Genomic DNA, 18867 nt, shown 5'->3' on the forward strand with positions numbered 1-18867 from the left:
ATTTAATTAATTAATTATTGACACATTTAATTAATTAATTATTGACACATTTAATTAATTATTTATGTATTTCACATTTTAATTAATTATTGACACATTTAATTAATTATTTAATGATATATTTATTTATTTCATTTTGGCAGTCATGGCGCCTGGCTCTCATCATGAAATAATTTTATCTGTCAGCCTCACCCATCAAACTCAGGGGGCGGGGTTAACGCTGCCCATGCAGCTTCTCTAACATTTGATTGGTTGCCATGCAAAGTAAATCAAAACAGGTCGATCCTAGATAATCGATTGCTTGTGTAAACTTGGGGCAGCCAGGTATCCCAGAATGCAGATCAAATCACAGGCAGCAATGGTGGTGGTGTAGTTTTAAAATACCCCGTTTTTCTGTCACCAGCTACACTTTTAACAGTGTTTTAGCCGCGAATGTCGTGACGTATGTCTGGTCAGGTTGTCAACATAGAACATGTTTGCAAAAGTGCTCAGATGTTTTCAGAGATTTCACTAGCTCTGCTAACAATTAGCATGCAGAGTGCACCCAGGGGGTTACGTTAACCGGTTTGTTTACATATTCCACTCTCCGTGTTTTGTTTTGTTTTTTGCTTTTTCGGTCATGTTATGTTTACCTGTCAAAGGCTTGTTACAAACTATGAAACACATGGTGCAGACTTCTGGATGTTAGAAGAAAACTAATACTGCTCATGAAGGAGACTAAAGGCAGGAAGGTGTCCTTTAAAACTAAACATGTTAATAGGACCTCCCTATTTATATCATAGTTTATGATATAGCACATGTATTTCAGTAATAGCCTGCTGATTTCAGGTGAACAGTCGTATCTGTGATACTCCTTAACTATAATTTATCCAAGTTAACTTCAGTTAACCATTCAGACAGTTCTTTTGCAATGAAAAACATAAACACCCATGCTGGTGTAGGTTTCCTCAGTGCCAGCTGTTAACATTATAGCTGCTTATGCAGTAACCATGGTAACCACGGACTGAGCAGCTGGATCGACGGAGGTCAGACAACAATTTTACATGTATGATCTTAAAACAGGACACAGCCACTATACGTGCTGGCCTCATATCAAATGTGAAGGCAGACTGAGTCTATGTTTGACGTTTTTTATATCTAATCTTCCTTTTCAAACATTTAAACAGCAGCGAGTCTGCAGCTGAGGGAATACAAACTCAAATTGTCGGAACAGGTTTGCTCGTTTCTTGGATTCATTTGGTGATTTATTAAATGTATAACTGTTATTCTAATCTGCTGCCGAGTCTCTTACACTTTTCTTTATGCTGTATATTTTCACGTCTCTGGAATAGTTGGAAGTTAGATAGTCAGCTGGGAAACTTTGTGTTAACTCATGGAGCTGAGGATATCGTGGATATGCTGACCTCGCTCCGTGGTGTACAGGGCCGTTTACCCTCATGATTAATATTCGCAATAAAAATATTAGCCGAACATCATGAAGTCTGTATGTGTTTCATAGTGTCGAACAACCTTTGTACAGTTAAAGCCAGCAGTTACTACATGACAGAAACACCAACGTTATCTCTTTTATGCGTTTATACACAGGTCACGCTGATTACTGAACAAAAACGCAAAGATCAGATGTTAAACAGATTTATTTGCTCTCTCTCCTCCTTAAACATGTTTTTAATGTTAGTTATAATTCAGAATTGGCGACTGAAACACGTAGGACACATAAGAACATCAGGAAATAAAACACCGATAAATATAACCTCAGTAAAAGAAGTCAGCGGGGGTTACTACAGCTGTGTACCGGGGCCTGCGCTTTGTCGGTGGGATTGCTTGCGAGGCGAGCGGGTCTATCCCACGCTTTGCCGTGAGACTGGGCAGACATCTCCGAAATCATCGAAGCACTTTTGCAAAGAGGCTGTATCTTGACAAACCGACCAGACACATGAAGATTAAACCACTACATTCTCGGCTAAAAAATTATTAAAACAGTATTTGGTGACACAAACAGGGTTTTTCAAAGTTCAGTTCTGTTAGCTTCCACATTAATTAAATGTGTCAATAATTAATTAATTACATGTGTCATAACTATTTATTTAATTAATTAATTCCAATTTTAATTAATTATTGCCACATTTAATTAATTATTTAATGGTGTATTTAATTAATGCATTATGGCAGTCCTGGCACTCCATACTACAGGGCAATGTTCCCTCTAATTTTTAATGTTTTTAAGCGTACACACAAACTCCCTGAGCGGTCCCTTGGACCACTCAGGAAAATAATAAAAATTACAGCATTTACATTTATGTTAGACTACTTTTAATTAACTGATTTAGCCCACTTACAATGAAAAGTTAGAAAAAAAATCTTGTTCGTGACCTTTGTAGTTGTTGTAACACTATTGGAAGTAAAAATAACTTCAACTCCAATTTTAGAAAACAAAACTTTTTTTCTTTTTTTTTCATGTAAAGCTCTGACTTGTATTATGAGTATGAGTCTGTGGTCTGGGAGAGAGTCCTGTAACTCTCTGTCTGCAAAATACAGTATATAATGACCAATGTTGGGAAAATAATTATATAGTTACTTCTTCAAAAAAGTCACTGACTTATGCAAACAACAAAGTTTTTTGCAGCTGTTTACCTAAAAATGTAGCCAAGGTGTTTTTTTAAATAAACATTTCAAACAATTTACAGAACAATCAGGTGTTCTGCATCAAATTTGATGTCTGCCATACTTCGCGGAAACAGACCAGGCTGGCCTGGACGCGGACGTCGAGAAGATCGAAGGATTGCGGTGGTGGGTTTCCATGGCAACGACTGGAGCTGCTCCAGCGCTGTTTGTGGACTCTGGTGCCATTCTCTGTTTGGCCTCTTCGTCATGGCTCCATTAGGTGTGTGTGGACCTGCTTTTCCTGAGCGTGGGATTGATGCAGCTTTGCCATAGTTCCTGAAATTGCATTTTTTATGTGTTTCGTGCTGGTTACTGTTGTAGCATGAGTGTTTAAGGTTTGTACAATTCTTCCTGGTACTATTTTCACATATTATGCCGACTCTTACAGTTTTTGAAGAAAAAAATAAAACAACGAAAAAGAGGGAATTTCATTCTGTAATTGTCCTGGCTATCCTAAGTTTCTATAACATGGCTGTTACGTGCCAAGGGGTGTGGCTTTGCTTTTGTGCTCTGTTTTGTGTTCTGTTTATCTTTCAGGCGTCAGGCCTCCTCTGATTGGCCAGTTCGAAGTTGATTGGCAGGTGTCTATTGGCTGGTCTGGGCTCAGTTGGCCAATCACACTCCAAGGAACACTACAAATGAGCCGCTCCCTGGCCAGCTGGTGGCTGCTGGCTTCTGCTTTGACAAACATTTGCGAACAGGCATCTTTATGTTGTGTGTGGTGGGAGGCTGGACAGGTAAGCCGGGGTACCCTATACACTGGTTGTAGATTTTACTCTGTTAGTCACACTAGGTTATGCGGTTGATGCCACCCTTGTATGTTTTCACTGACTTTTATCGAGTAGCTAGGTAGGCCTTTTGTTTTGCATTTTTCTTTCAGTTAGGCTAGGCCCTGGAAGCTACCGACCTCTTTTTGTTTTATTACTTTCTTTGATTTGGATCAACCGCCCAGTCCTCCTCCCCCACCTCTTTACTGTTGTTAAGTTTGACTATCCAGGCAAGCACCCAATAAATCCTGCCTGATACTTAACTGTTCTGTGGTCTTCCTCCTTCATTGATTGTGGTTGTCCAGTGTTGCTGTCTCCTTCCTACCTTTGCCTCCGCCATGGTGGGGGGGACGTAACACAAGTGGGGGCTCGTCCGGGATCGTTGTATGTGGTGGACAACCTGTATTAATGAGGACGGTGCCGTGATTTTAGGGTGTCTACATTTCATAGTATCAGCCGGAGATGAGTTTCGACCTGCTTGTTTTTGTTAGTCAGCCTAGCGTTGACAAAGTTGACTTGTGTCGCAAAGACGACCTGTTGAGTATTGCTGCCCAGTATAACCTTTCCGTACCAAAGTATGGAGTGAAGAAGGATATTAAGCAGGCTTTGTTGGAGGGATTATTCGAGTTGGGGATTTTAATCAGCCCTGTTCCAGCTGGGGTGCCTTCTCAGGACCCTTCAGTTTCCCCTGGTGCCTCTGCTGATCTAGCTTCTCCAGAGAGAACTGATGAGCAAGCGCTGCCTGCTACACCTCCGGGTGCCCAAGTTAACTCTGATGCGGCTCCCCAAACTCTGCCTCGCTTTAAGCCTTTCACTCTAGAATCCCAATCATCTAGCAGTGATGCAAAGCTTAAGGTTCGCTTACTGCGTTTACAGTTGGAGGCACAAGAGAAGGATAAGGTGCGTAAAGCGGATTATGATCTCCGGCTGGAGGTCCGTAGGCTGGAGATAGAAGCTGAAAAGGAAGTCAGGTTAAAGCAGCTTGAAGTAGAAGCACTGAGGGTGTCATCAGGACAGAAAACAGATGCCACTAAAGAAATCCCGAAAGTCTCCCCGGAAAGTTTTAACGTTAGCAAACATATTGCCCTAGTACCTACCTTTCGTGAGACTGAGGTAGATTCGTACTTCAACGCTTTTGAAAAGGTGGCTACTGCTCTGAAATGGCCAAGAGACATGTGGCCCATATTACTTCAGTGTAAATTAGTGGGCAAAGCTCAGGAGGTAGTAGCTTCACTTTCGCTAGAGCAAAGCATGAAATACGACGTGGTGAAGGAAACAATTGTACGTGCCTACGAACTGGTACCTGAAGCCTACAGGCAGAAATTTAGGAACCATAAGAAGTCCAGCAGTCAAACATATGTGGAGTTTGCACATGAGAAAGGGGCTCTTTTTGATAAATGGTGCTCTGCTAACGGAGTTGGGGATGAGTATGAGTCGCTGCGTGAGTTAATGTTACTGGAGGATTTTAAAAAGTCATTACCTGAGAGGCTCATAATGTTCTTAAACGAACAGAAGGTGACGTCCATGTCCAAAGCAGCTGTGTTGGCCGATGAGTTTGTGCTAACTCATAAGAATGTTTTTACCCCTGTTTCCCATCCAGATAGGCCCACAACCTTGCGCTCAGCACGGCTTGAGTCTAGTTGCTCTGCTGCGAGGCCAGTGAGGGTGCCCTCGCCTCCCCACGGTGAGCGTGAATGCTTTTATTGCCACAAGAGGGGTCATCTCATTGCAGAATGTCAGGCATTAAAGCGTAAACAGCAACTATCCTCACAACCAAAAGGGGTGGGACTGATTAAAGCCACAGAGAACGGGAGGGCATTTCAACCAAACACTAACCACCCTGACCCCTGTTTCAAACCATTCATTCTAGAGGGAGTGGTTTCGCTGACTGGGAATCCAAATGATCAACAACCAGTAAAAATACTGAGAGATACAGGGGCCTCTCAGTCCATCATTAGAGAAAACGTCTTACCGTTTTCTGAGGAGTCATTTTGCCAGTCCAGTGTTATTGTCCAGGGAGTAGAACTCGGATTTGTATCTGCCCCTTTGCACACTATTCACATTCAGTCTTCATTAGTCAGCGGAGTTGTTAAAGTGGCTATTCGTTCTGCGTTGCCCATACCAGGCATTGACTTCATCCTAGGTAATGACCTTGCTGGAGGCAAGGTCATACCCATTCCTGAAGTGTTAGACAGACCCGAGCTGAGCCGGGATTCTGACTCAGCCCAAGACCAGCCTGCCATCTTTCCAGCTTGTGTAGTTACGAGGGCCCAGACAAAAAAGTATGGTCCTGACTTGGCCGATTCCTTCATGAGGTCAGATCCCGTTGGTGACGTGATTAACTTTACCTCTGGATCTAAGGTTCAGGCCACAGTTCCACCTGCCGACAAAAAACAACCAGTTCTGGATTTGCCAGTCTCCCGAGAGGAGTTCATTATTGCACAGAAAAATGATGTAACCCTGTCCAAGTGTCATTCCTCCACTCTCAGTCAACAGGATGCCAAAGGGAAAAAGCTGGCTTACTTCTCTGACAAAGGTCTTCTGATGCGCAGATGGACAAGTGAGGTCTCGGAAGACGCTGACTGGTCTGCAGTATATCAGGTGGTAGTACCTACTGCTTATCGTACCCAGGTACTGTCCTTAGCACATGACCACCCATGGTCAGGACATTTGGGGGTTAATAAAACATACACCAGAATTCTGAAACATTTCTTCTGGCCCGGACTGAAATCTGATGTTGTTCAATACTGCCGTACTTGCCATGTATGCCAAATGACCGGCAAGCCAAACCAAGTAATCCCCCCCGCTCCTCTCTGTCCTATCCCAGTAATAGAGGAGCCATTTCAAAAAGCGATTGTTGACTGTGTGGGGCCTCTACCTAAAGCTAAAACTGGAAACCAGTTTCTGTTGACGATCATGTGCGTTTCGACCAGGTTTCCCGAGGCAATCCCACTACGGAGAATAACAGCTCAGATTGTTGTCAAAGCACTGTTGAGATTCTTTTCAACCTTTGGTCTGCCTAAGGTTGTGCAAACAGACCAAGGCACTAACTTTAAGTCTAGAGTGTTTGCCCAAGCCCTGAAAACATTAGGCATTGAACACATAACCTCGAGTTCTTACCATCCTGAAAGTCAGGGGGCACTAGAGAGGGTTCATCAGACTTTGAAGTCTATGTTAAGGAAACACTGTTATAGTTCCCAACGGGACTGGGATGAAAGTGTTCCACTTGTTTTATTTGCCTGTCGGGAAGCAACCCAAGAATCTCTGGGATTTAGTCCCAGTGAGCTTGTGTTTGGGCTCACTGTGTTTGTGCGTGAGATGAGGGGTCCTTTGAAGGTGTCCTCTCACACCTTCAAAGGACCATCATTAACACATCATCTTTACTGTTGTTAAGTTTGACTATCCAGGCAAGCACCCAATAAATCCTGCCTGATACTTAACTGTTCTGTGGTCTTCCTCCTTCATTGATTGTGGTTGTCCAGTGTTGCTGTCTCCTTCCTACCTTTGCCTCCGCCATGGTGGGGGGGACGTAACAATGGCCATTTACCATGTGGGACACTGTCATGTATGCCAGTTTGTCCATATTGCACTGTACATTTCCCTGTTTTAGTTTTAACATCTTATCCTGCTGAACCATGTACGGAGTAGTGATGTGTCGTTCGCGAACTAAATAGCTCTTAGAGCCGACTCTTTGACATGAACGACGCGAGCCGGCTCCTTATCGCGAGCCGTACGTGGGTTTTTTTTGGGTTTTTTTTCTTTCTCTCACCCTCTCTCTCGCACTTTTTTTCCGCTTCACTCTGCACGCGAGCCTTGTGCTTTACGCTGCAAAGAGGGGGGGGGGAGACGGGCAGTTACACTCAGTAGCACAGGAACAGAGCCAGAGGGAGAGAGACAGAAAGAGAGCCAGGGACAACAACATCACATTAGAAAGGTATAGTAACAGAGGCGGAGGCAGACATTTGAAACACCCGGGGCTTAGCCCTAAAGGGTAGTATGAATGTGGGATTTTTTTTATTTTTTCTTTGGGGGGGGGGGTAGAAATGACTGAAAGATTAATTGGCTCTGTTTTGAGTTTTGTTCAAAAAAGAATGACTTCATATAGGGAAAAATATATATCACATGTGCAGGACACCTTAAACTAGTTTTTTAATTAAGCAGCAAGGCAGAACAAAGTCGGGGCTGTATCAAGACACGAGGACTAAACCCCAATTCAACCAGACCCAGAACTGATCCTGAATTAAAACAGGACTACAACAGTTCAATATCAGGACTACTTGGGATTTAACCAAGACAGAACCACAATCAGAACTAGATGATAGTAGCACTAAAAATCATCATAGACCTGCACTACACTTGTTTTTTTTAATTCTACCAAAGTACAATATTTAGATTGAGAAAAGTTTATATAATTATTTAGCCTTGTTGTGCAAACAAGCCTGCAAAACTTAATAAATGTAGTATTTGAAAAATAGCAATATATAAATATAAAAAACATATTTGTTAACTTTAAGAGTAAAGAGAGAAACTATCTGTATTTCTTAATTGCAAATGGCACCAAATTGTATTCAAACTGAGCCACACTTATGGAGCTCCATAGTTCTTTTCCTGGTCTTTTGGTTGACATCTCTTGATGTTCCCATGTCACAGAAACAGGCTCTGTGTTTTTCCTTATATGCATCCACAGCTGTGCCACCAATTTACTCACATGGACTCTACTAACCTATCAGAAGCTTCTTCAGCTCAGAATGGAATCGTCTGGAGTTTTCTTATTAATTAACAATAAACTTAGTGTACATGTACTCCTAAATTTGATGAAAGTGATAAAAATAGACAGATCCCTCTCTCTTTATTCTGACATTTAACTAATTCAAAAGATATTTCAATATTTATCTAAAACAAAAGTTTACTCTAAATTGATGTTGTACAGTAAAAATGTTTTATGTTTTCTCCCTAAAGTGTATGTAAATATCTGGTTACAAATGTGAATATCCTGCTGTGTACTGAAATTCCTCTTGTTTTGCATAGAAATATACTGAACAACATACAAAGCATAATATATAAAATAACATTTACCTGAGTTTTTTCTTTGAAAGAAGCCTCTAATGTCCATTCTTATATTTCAGTAGGCTACATAACTGAAACCGATTTAGTCGGGGAGGGTACGAACTGAAAATATGAAATAAACACACGTAAGCTAAGACTCTCTAAAAAAAATAGCATTTGTTTGGCTTTTCATTTCGCCATTTGTTGATTCACTTGAAGAGCAAGTAACGTAATATTGGTCAAGTGATCAGTTTGATATCAATCTTTCGTGATGCACCGTCATATTTACATTATTTATACGCTACGAATGATTTGCTTTGGTACCTGGTCAAACTTTAGCTCTCCTTAGTATGGCTGGCTCCGTTTCTCCAACAGCGCACTCACAGGCAGCAGCTGCCCCGCCCCCTCGCTCAGTTGCTTAGTGCCTGAGCTCGGATCATACCAATATCAGGGGGGATTCACGCACAGTCATAAATTCCCATAGTGTGCACTATGTGCTTCGAATATTGTGTGTACTTTTTGTTTATACAGTTGTCAGCCAGGCATCTAACTATGAAAAAATTACACTCCAAAAGACCCCGGGCTTCTGACAAAACAACCGGGGCTTAAGCCCAGTAAGCCACCCCCACGCTCCGCCCCTGTATAGTAATCATCCACAACTATTTTTGGTTGCAGATGATAAAAGATTCTGAAAGTTTATTTATGCGGGCCCATATGACAGAGAATATGCATGTTCTTTTTGTTTTCATATTATAATTTATATTTAAATTTTGTTGTGGTTTGCATTGTTTTGTGTTGTTTTCACTTTAAATTTGTAAAAGGAAAAAGCTGAAAATTTAAATAGTTAAAAGTTGAAATGTGAATAGATTTTTGTATTATATGATTTATTTATTACATTTTATGTGGAGTGAATAAATAAAAGTATATTTACGGTGGCGCCTAGAGACAAAGCACATACGAACTTCAAATCACGTACGAACTCTGAAGCATGTACAAACTCCAAAACACGTAAAAAAAAATGTACAAACTCCAAAACACGTAAAAACATGTACAAACTCCGAAGCACGTAAAAACTCAGAAGCACATAAAAACTCAAAACACGTACAAAAGACAACAGAAGTGCTCCAGGATGCTGGGCGCAGTGTTGAGCTTTTGTTATCTTGTGGCTACACAAGCCAGCAAGTACCAACGACCGGATTTGGTGTGTGGTAGTAACAAGTAAATGAACTTTTTTTTAAATTATTTGAATATATATGAGTGCCTGTGTAATACACAAACAATACACACATGCTTTCAATTGTGTCATTTAAGTGATCTAGTAGCTCTGCTTTGGAAGTTCAGTTCATGCTAGAAATGTGTTTTGGAGTTTGTACGTGTTTTGTCTCTAGGAGCCACCGCATGTATTTATATATAAACATATATAAATAAAACCACTTGTTTTTACGTTAGTAATTCCTTTTGTGCATAATTTCATATTATTGTTAATAATAAATTAATTAAAGCAAGAAAACAACCTGAAGAGCCTGTTCGGAGCCGAAAGAGCCGGCTCTTTTTAGTGAGCCGAACCGAAAGAGCCGGATCTCTAAAAAGAGCCGGAAATCCCATCACTAGTATGGAGGCTGGTTAAGTCTGGATTGTACCTTTGCTGTGTTTGGCTGGGGACAGCCTTTGTTTAACCTGGGGTGAATATGTAACAGTCACAATGGTTTGGTGTCTCTTTAATGTAACATAAGTCAAGGGGTTATGAGGTCATTAGTTGAAGACGGCTCAGAAACATTTGAAGATTAAAATTTAGCATTATGGCTGCTGGTGGTTTGTAAAGCCTCTACTCAGCTGTATTTTTGTTACTAATTTATGTTTGTTGTTGTTTAACACAGATTTCAGAAGAGCAAATATGCTTAATAGTTTAACTAGATTTCATTTGTCAGTGTGGGACTGCTGAGTCACCGGAAGAACTCATTTCATTCATTCTCCACATGATGTTCATATGCAGAAATGTTTCACAGGAACTGCTTTCTCCCAAAGGTTGAACTAGTGTGTTTCCATAGATTACCTCTGTATGAATGTACTTCTTAAATGAAGGCAAGTGTTTGTCCTTTTTTGTTCCTCAGGTACAGTACGTGATATCAAGGGCAGACGGTCAACACTGGGGGAAGACAAGAAGCAGACGTACTTCCAAGAGGGAGCTGCAGTGAGGTCAGAGGTCAGAATCTGAAACAGCTCAGGTTTATATTTTAGAGGTTATAAAAAATCAAAATGTATTTATAAAGAAACCTTTAAATAATGGTCATAATTATGATTATTATAAGAAATATCAAACATTTAAGTGGATTTTCTGTTACACATATCGTGTTAGCCCTGCAATAAACTGGCAGCCTGTCTTTGTCCTGTATCAGCTGGGATAGGCTTCATCCTCCCGCAACCCTGAATTGGATACATTGTATTCCAATTATGTAATCTGATCATTTACAAACTCAAGGTATCTAATCAAAATGTAAGTAATAATTATAAAATGGGAAAGCAGAAATAAGTGTGACATAAATGTAAATGTGTGAGCTGACATAGAGGACAGCTACATGTAGTCTGAAAAACCTTTGTTGTCAAGTTTGCAGGTATATCAGCACGAGACATTCTTACATAGAAGAGACATTAAAGTCTCTGACTCAGTGAAGCATTATTGGTCCCGTCTGTTTGGATAAATATAGTAAGCTGATGTATGTGCATTTATTGACACATTTTCTTAAGTGCTTATCCAGTTCAGGATCACAGTGGAGCTGCAGCTGGATATGTTCACTAAATAAACCTTACAAAAGTTAACAATAAACCTGCATCCATGTACGTTGTTGTCCACAGGATGAGAAAATCAAACTGGAAGACTGTGGAACATGTTAATAAATGTTTGTGTGTTTATGCCTGTGTCTTTCACAGGAGGCGCTGGAAGGTTTCCCTAATAGTTCCTGGTGAATCAAAGCAGAACCATAAAGATTGCTGGACTGCATGATGGCCTTACCCCTGAGCAGTCATCCTGTTAAAGGAGGAACCAGTTAGAAGCTGTTTTCAAAGTAGCTGAGCAGATTTCATCTCAAGTAAGCAATTAACTGTTTGTTCATCTGTTCTGCCACTTAAAGAGCATTTAAGGACGTCTTTCGAGTGTCCAGTTGAATTAATTCTACTGGCTCTCATGGTCATTTGTTATTATAGACATATTTTTCATGTTCATCCAGCTATTTAGTAAATTCTATCTATTTAGTAATATCAGTCAGCTATAAAATGTAATATAAATATAAAAATATCTAAATATCTCCTGCCCTTTATGTTTTAATGATGTAAGTCTGTTATCGTGTTACATTAGCATTCCTCACATATCAATGAGATGCTGTACAGTACAATCCTACTGACACAGCAGAGGGATAACGACGGCTATTCAACATCGTTACACGACACATTCGAGCTGCATGATGCAGACAAAGTGACTAAATCATCTTTTTGTGGTTTATTGTCTTCAAACCAGCAGACAAAGCCGATTGCAGAAGATGTCAGAGAAGAACTTCAGGCCGTGTACTGAAAAGGTATTTTTTTCTTGTTATCAAAAGACATTTGGAGTGGCAGCTTCTACAACTGGTTGTGCTGAAGTAAAGTTTACAGTCTAAGAAACCACAGTGTTGATGTTCAGCACAAAGAGAAAAGCTCACTTGTTTGAATTTATTTACAATCATAGTTTTATAAATTCTGACTGTAAACAGCTTTTACAGCTTTGATATTGTTTGACACTCGATATCAGGTTTAATTTAAAGATTTCTGTGTCCCAATGAGCCATTTACACTGACCAGTGTCAGTTTAGCTGTAACACATTCATTATTTAGATTCAACAAAGAAATAACTGAATGTAAAAATGGCAGCCCTCAGGCAGGTTTATAGAGATATATGCATGCATTATGAAATTTATGTATCCCAGATAATTGTTATTCATCTAGTCATGGCAGACCTACCTCTTCCTCCCAAGTTAACTGCAACCCAAAAGAACTAGTGGGGCTATTTACACACTCACAACCAGTGTGGGGTAAAAAGAGCCACCAAAAAGCTGTCAGCCACAGATGTGCTAGAAGAGTTAGAAGCTCTACTTATGGAGAAACTTTCTAAGTCTAACAGAGGACAGGTACTCCTGCCCAAATAACATGATATAACCCCACATACAGCCCAGCCATAAAGTGAACCAAGTCATTTAGTTAAAGACAGCATGGGACCAAATGCATGTAACCAGCCTGCATCAACCTGACATTTCTTCCTCCTGAATTAAATGAATGAATGGATGAAAGTTAAATGACTACAAACCTAAAGCCACTAGTTCCCACACTGGAGCTCCCTGACACTGTGTGTTAACCGTATTTAGCTTGTATCAACAGTTGTAACAGGCTAAGCCACCTGAGACACTGCATTGAATTTGTTCCTGTCTTAATGATTTCAGCTGACTGGTTTCAACTCAGATGTTCTGCTTTTTCCTTTCAGTAGATCAAAGCAGCTTGTGCTCCTTCTGCTTCCAATTTAGAAGAAGAAGAAGAAGAAGGCGAAGGCTTCAGCGAAGCGGCGTTGATGGTCTCAGTGAACAGTCACGGTCACACACTGCATGTGGTTTTAAAAGCAACATTTCTGTTCACCACAACAATGGAGATGTGTAATATTAGTGCAGCTACGGTTTGTTCTTGAACATCAGTTTTGTTTTCTACTTTGATCACTTAGACCAAAAAAGTGTTGTTTTCAGATTCTTTCTTTTACATCTATAAACCACCTGTTCATTTTTTTTATTACAATTAGTTTCACATGAATGGTAGTGTTTCCTTTATGATCTTTTAATGCTTACACTACACTGTACATGTCTACATTAGATACATTTCTGTTACCTGGTTCTGTTGACTCAGAGTTGTGAAATGTTCTTTTATTTAATGCACAATATGAAGCTCATAATTTTCTTACAAATAAAACTCTAATGACAAACATGAACAGCTGTGCTTATTTCTGAGACATGAGTTTTTGAATGTGTTCATATTTAGACAGTGTGCATCTGTATGCTGAAACTGTAATGGTGAACCTGAGGTGATGGTCAACAGAAGGCAAATATACAGTGGGGCAAAAAAGTATTTAGTCAGCCACCGATTGTGCAAGTTCCCCCACTTAAAATGATGACAGAGGTCAGTAATTTGCACCAGAGGTACACTTCAACTGTGAGAGACAGAACGTGAAAAAAAAATCCATGAATTCACATAGTAGGATTTGTAAAGAATTTATTCATAAATCAGGGTGGAAAATAAGTATTTGGTCAATAACAAAAATACAACTCAATACTTTGTAACATAACCTTTGTTGGCAATAACAGAGGTCAAACGTTTACTATAGGTCTTTACCAGGTTTGCACACACAGTAGCTGGTATTTTGGCCCATTCCTCCATGCAGATCTTCTCGAGAGCAGTGATGTTTTGGGGCTGTCGCCGAGCAACACGGACTTTCAACTCCCGCCACAGATTTTCTATGGGGTTGAGGTCTGGAGACTGGCTAGGCCACTCCAGGACTTTCAAATGCTTCTTACGGAGCCACTCCTTTGTTGCCCGGGCGGTGTGTTTTGGATCATTGTCATGTTGGAAGACCCAGCCTCGTTTCATCTTCAAAGTTCTCACTGATGGAAGGAGGTTTTGGCTCAAAATCTCACGATACATGGCCCCATTCATTCTGTCCTTAACACAGATCAGTCGTCCTGTCCCCTTGGCAGAAAAACAGCCCCATAGCATGATGTTTCCACCCCCATGCTTCACAGTAGGTATGGTGTTCTTGGGATGCAACTCAGTATTCTTCTTCCTCCAAACACGACGAGTTGAGTTTATACCAAAAAGTTCTACTTTGGTTTCATCTGACCACATGACATTCTCCCAATCCTCTGCTGTATCATCCATGTGCTCTCTGGCAAACTTCAGACGGGCCTGGACATGCACTGGCTTCAGCAGCGGAACACGTCTGGCACTGCGGGATTTGATTCCCTGCCGTTGTAGTGTGTTACTGATGGTGACCTTTGTTACTTTGGTCCCAGCTCTCTGCAGGTCATTCACCAGGTCCCCCCGTGTGGTTCTGGGATCTTTGCTCACCGTTCTCATGATCATTTTGACCCCACGGGATGAGATCTTGCGTGGAGCCCCAGATCGAGGGAGATTATCAGTGGTCTTGTATGTCTTCCATTTTCTGATGATTGCTCCCACAGTTGATTTTTTCACACCAAGCTGCTTGCCTATTGTAGATTAACTCTTCCCAGTCTGGTGCAGGTCTACAATACTTTTCCTGGTGTCCTTCGAAAGCTCTTTGGTCTTGGCCATGGCGGAGTTTGGAGTCTGACTGTTTGAGGCTGTGGACAGGTGTCTTTTATACAGATGATGAGTTCAAACAGGTGCCATTCATACAGGTAACGAGTGGGGGACAGAAAAGCTTCTTACAGAAGACGTTACAGGTCTGTGAGAGCCAGAGATTTTCCTTGTTTGAGGTGACCAAATACTTATTTTCCACCCTAATTTACGAATAAATTCTTTACAAATCCTACCATGTGAATTCATGGATTTTTTTTTCACATTCTGTCTCTCACAGTTGAAGTGTACCTCTGGTGCAAATTACTGACCTCTGTCATCATTTTAAGTGGGGGAACTTGCACAATCGGTGGCTGACTAAATACTTTTTTGCCCCACTGTATATCAATATAAAACAATATTGAAGTAATGTCTTTACCCTCTGCAGCGTGTGCACGCAATCACCTTATTCACTGTAGTAAACATGCACCGCTAGCTCACGTGACTGACTGTCTCCATGGTTACATCGTATATTATTAGCTATGTAAACAGCTTCAAAAGATACCGCCATAGCTCTCTGCAGCTGTAACCCTTTCACACTTTGCAAATCATTTCACGTGTTTGATTGTTATGAAGACAGAATATGTTTTTAAGGTCATGCTAGGCGGTTGCTATGGTGGTTGCTGTGGACTTGGGTGGACCGCGTCCGATTCCTGTTATTATCTGTCCGCCGTAGGAAGGCTGCGTTCCATTTACAAGTAGTGACAGTCGGCCGCAACTCGAACTCAAACCCCGCTTTGTTCTTTAATTATAGGCCTTTTATAGCCGTTCATGACACGCACACACACACATAAAGCACTTTGCCTCACCATGAGAATGCAACTTTACCTAACCTAACCTTAAAGTATCTGATATAGGATAGAAAAATGAAGCAACCAGAGATTTTATGATGAAGACTCTGGGTTCTGTAGTTCACGTTTTACAGTCCTGAATGACTCTTTGCATATGATTTATTGAAGAGGACTTTAGAATGCACTTTACATTTAGACTGTTGCTGTTTCATTTTTTACATTGTTGCCGTGTTATGTCATGAGTAAGGTTCACCTGCTGGGGGTTTGATGGATCAGCTGGACAATACAGTCAAAGACAGACTTCAGTCATCATATGCAAGAATCCTAGTTGGATTTTTGTTGTCACTCATGTTTTTGAACCAAATATTGAAAACAATTTTGACAGACTGGATACCTGGTCAGGGTGTACATTACCTTGTACTCAAGCATCCCAGGACAGAGCCCTGCCCCACCATGAGCCTGGGTGGATACGTGGTTATAATATAAAAGGACCAATACTGAATATGAATATTTCATGAAAATTGAATTATAATACAAATTAGTACTAAGGGTTTCTCTGCGCCCTTATCTACCCCATACTCAAAGAGCTGCGGGCAGAGAGGGTGACAGGAGAGGATGGCACTGAAGAGAAGATGCTCGGTTTCTGGAGTCTCCTGGTCCTGTCAGTATTAGTAGGATGCATCTGCTGTGTCTTCTCGTGGATGCTCACCTACCTTGACTCGTTCCAGCCTGGTATGGATTTCCCAACACTGCGGACAGTGGCCCACGTCAGAGACGTTTAATATTGATTACATATGTCTGAATTGCTATCCCTAACCCTAACCCTACCTCAACAGACCACAGTGCCCTGGACTGTCAGTATTATTACATGCTGTGAACATAAGTAGCTTTGATCACAGTTTATGTTGTAAATAGGGTCTGTAAATGATAAAACAGAAAATTCTGTAGATTTACAGTATACTCTCTGTACTATTTATGGACATTTCCTTCAGCTATAAAACGGAAAGTATTGTTGCGTAATCAGTTTTACCCCTGTTCTTTTATTCGTCGAGGCATCCAGAGACGGCACCGGAACTCAGTAGTCATTTCACAAAACCTTTATTCATCTTTATTCATCTTCATTTAAGCATGCACTTCTAGAAGGGAAGACGAGGCCGGTGTGTCCCTCTGCAAATCTTCACTCCTTTGTCTGTGAAACACAGTTTTGTAGGGGCGACCCTATCATAAAACCCCCACGGTGTGCTGCAAACTCTGTCTGTGTCTATGTGCACGAGCACATGAATGCCTACATGTGCGCGTTCCCACGTGTCTATGTGAGTGCTCGTGAGTGACTGTGTACGCATACCTGTGTGTATGTGTGTGCACATGAGTGAGTGTGCGTGTGGATGTGTGTGCATGACAGTTAAAACACTGTGGGTGTAGGTGACTCCCTAGGTTATAAAACCCATCTCCCTTCCAGACCACAGTTATCCAGTTACAAATGTTGAGACCCCCACCCAAACATTCTCTGGGGAATTTCCACTCAGCATTAACTCCTCTCTGTTTTACTTTCACAGTTCAAGTGGGGGAGAGGTCTCCTACAATCTACTCCTAAGTTCACGACACAGTGAGGCCTTTATTATATTAAGGGCAGTGTCAGTAACTCTACAATAGTTCTACATTCTATGTTAACACATTTCTAAACTCTAAAATAAGCTAAACACTCCTACAGTATATTTTCTGTATCATTAACTGATATTTTCCGTTGATAGAAAAGTTGAAATTTCTGTTTATATTACTATTTCCAAGCACTTCTTTTCACTGTAACTCATTAAATATAGCTCCTTATATCCTTAAACGTACATTTCTATGCAATTACAACCTAGTACACCATGTACTCAAAAATTCATAAATTAAAACTTAAATTAATTTGTGCTTCGAACACAACAACATTGGTACAATTAATGTTAAACATTCTTTTATTCTCCTTAACTCAAACACTATACTAAAATATAACGACAGCATCCGTCGTGTCATAAAACAACTAAACAACTGATACATGAACAAAATAACTCACAAGCTTTCAAATTTGAGCATTTTTATTTCCTTGAAATCAGGTTGCCCTCATGTAAATGTGTTTATTTACATTCATTCAAGTGGCTACCAAGTGTTTTCTTCAAACAGGACACCTGACAAACAAAAAATGTCATATTTAACAATATGTTCACATAATAATATCCAGAGTACCTTTTAGTTATAATCACTGCCTTGTGGTAGTTTTGCCTCAGCCAAATGGTTAAGGTGTGGTTTACATCCCTGTCTGTCCACTTATGATACAGTATACACATGTAGTCAGTTATAGCCACTCACCTTTGATTACTGAATTGCATTCACTTCATTAATGAAGTGAATGTAATTCACATTTGTGTGAACATTTGTCTGAGATTAAGTCTTTGGGGTCTTTACCTTACAATATAACATACTTGAGTCAAAATTTGTTGACTGTTTAAGTGGTGCCACATGAATAAAACTGAACAGATCTAAAGAAGATGTTCCTGAACTTTGGGTTTATTCGAACAGGACGGATGGATAACCACAGGACTTTTCCCCATATGATAACTAAAACACAAAATAAATTAAGACAGATTACTGTCCCAAACTTAAAGATAAAAGTGTATTTACTGGACTTGTTTTGTCAGTGAGGAGCAAAGTACAATTAGAAGTGCTTGTTCTGATGAAATGTTAAACTGTAAACAGCAGCGTAGTGAATAAGGATCTGTGTCCACAAATCCTCAGCAGTGACAACACTTAATCATCATAGTTCAAAATCCTTAATGCACACCGTTCTCTCCACTGTGTTCAAATGCTCTTAGCTGTTTAAGTAGAGGAAAAAGTCTGACATATTTCATGACCATTAAATGTTAGACAAGGCTCTGAAAACAAGGTTACGTTTACAAACAAAAACCTCTGCTTGTGCGCACAGACCCTAAATCACAACAAATAAGACAATAGTAAGACAAATTACTACAAAGTCTTGTTACCACTCTTCATATACCAGTGTGACAAAGTCCTGAATGCAGCCTGCATGTCCATCAAGGTCCATCTGAGCTTTAAATAAAATACACTCAACTTTTCCTTGGATTTTCAGAGTTCCTCAGTTCATACAGGAACTGCAGCAGTCGGGGTTAACGTGTCGCTGTGTTGCTCCTCCATGTCAGCCATTGAGACTAGTCGCAATTTATT

General features: G+C 40.5%; 1 protein-coding gene and 1 long non-coding RNA gene across 2 annotated transcripts; both read left to right on the plus strand.

Annotated features, from left to right (window-relative positions):
* Positions 1–10553: 10553 nt before the first annotated feature.
* LOC147314934 (uncharacterized) lies at positions 10554–12084 on the plus strand. The gene is made up of 3 exons (XR_015124729.1): positions 10554–10677; positions 11403–11560; positions 11986–12084. It is a non-coding gene; the product is annotated as an uncharacterized LOC147314934 (long non-coding RNA).
* A 4014-nt stretch (positions 12085–16098) lies between these two features.
* LOC147314935 (ADP-ribosylation factor-like protein 6-interacting protein 6) lies at positions 16099–16427 on the plus strand. Its single transcript, XM_086260430.1, has 2 exons — positions 16099–16108; positions 16195–16427. The coding sequence occupies exons 1-2, from the start codon at positions 16099–16101 to the stop codon at positions 16425–16427; spliced, it is 243 nt and encodes an 80-aa protein (XP_086116556.1).
* The last annotated feature ends 2440 nt before the right edge of the window (positions 16428–18867 follow it).

Source organism: Aulonocara sp. 'chitande type north' Nkhata Bay, linkage group LG14 (genome assembly GCF_057382095.1).
Source record: "Aulonocara sp. 'chitande type north' Nkhata Bay isolate Kocher_YH1m ecotype deep benthic linkage group LG14, A_spYH_male_GT1.1, whole genome shotgun sequence".
NCBI lineage: Eukaryota > Metazoa > Chordata > Actinopteri > Cichliformes > Cichlidae > Aulonocara > Aulonocara sp. 'chitande type north' Nkhata Bay.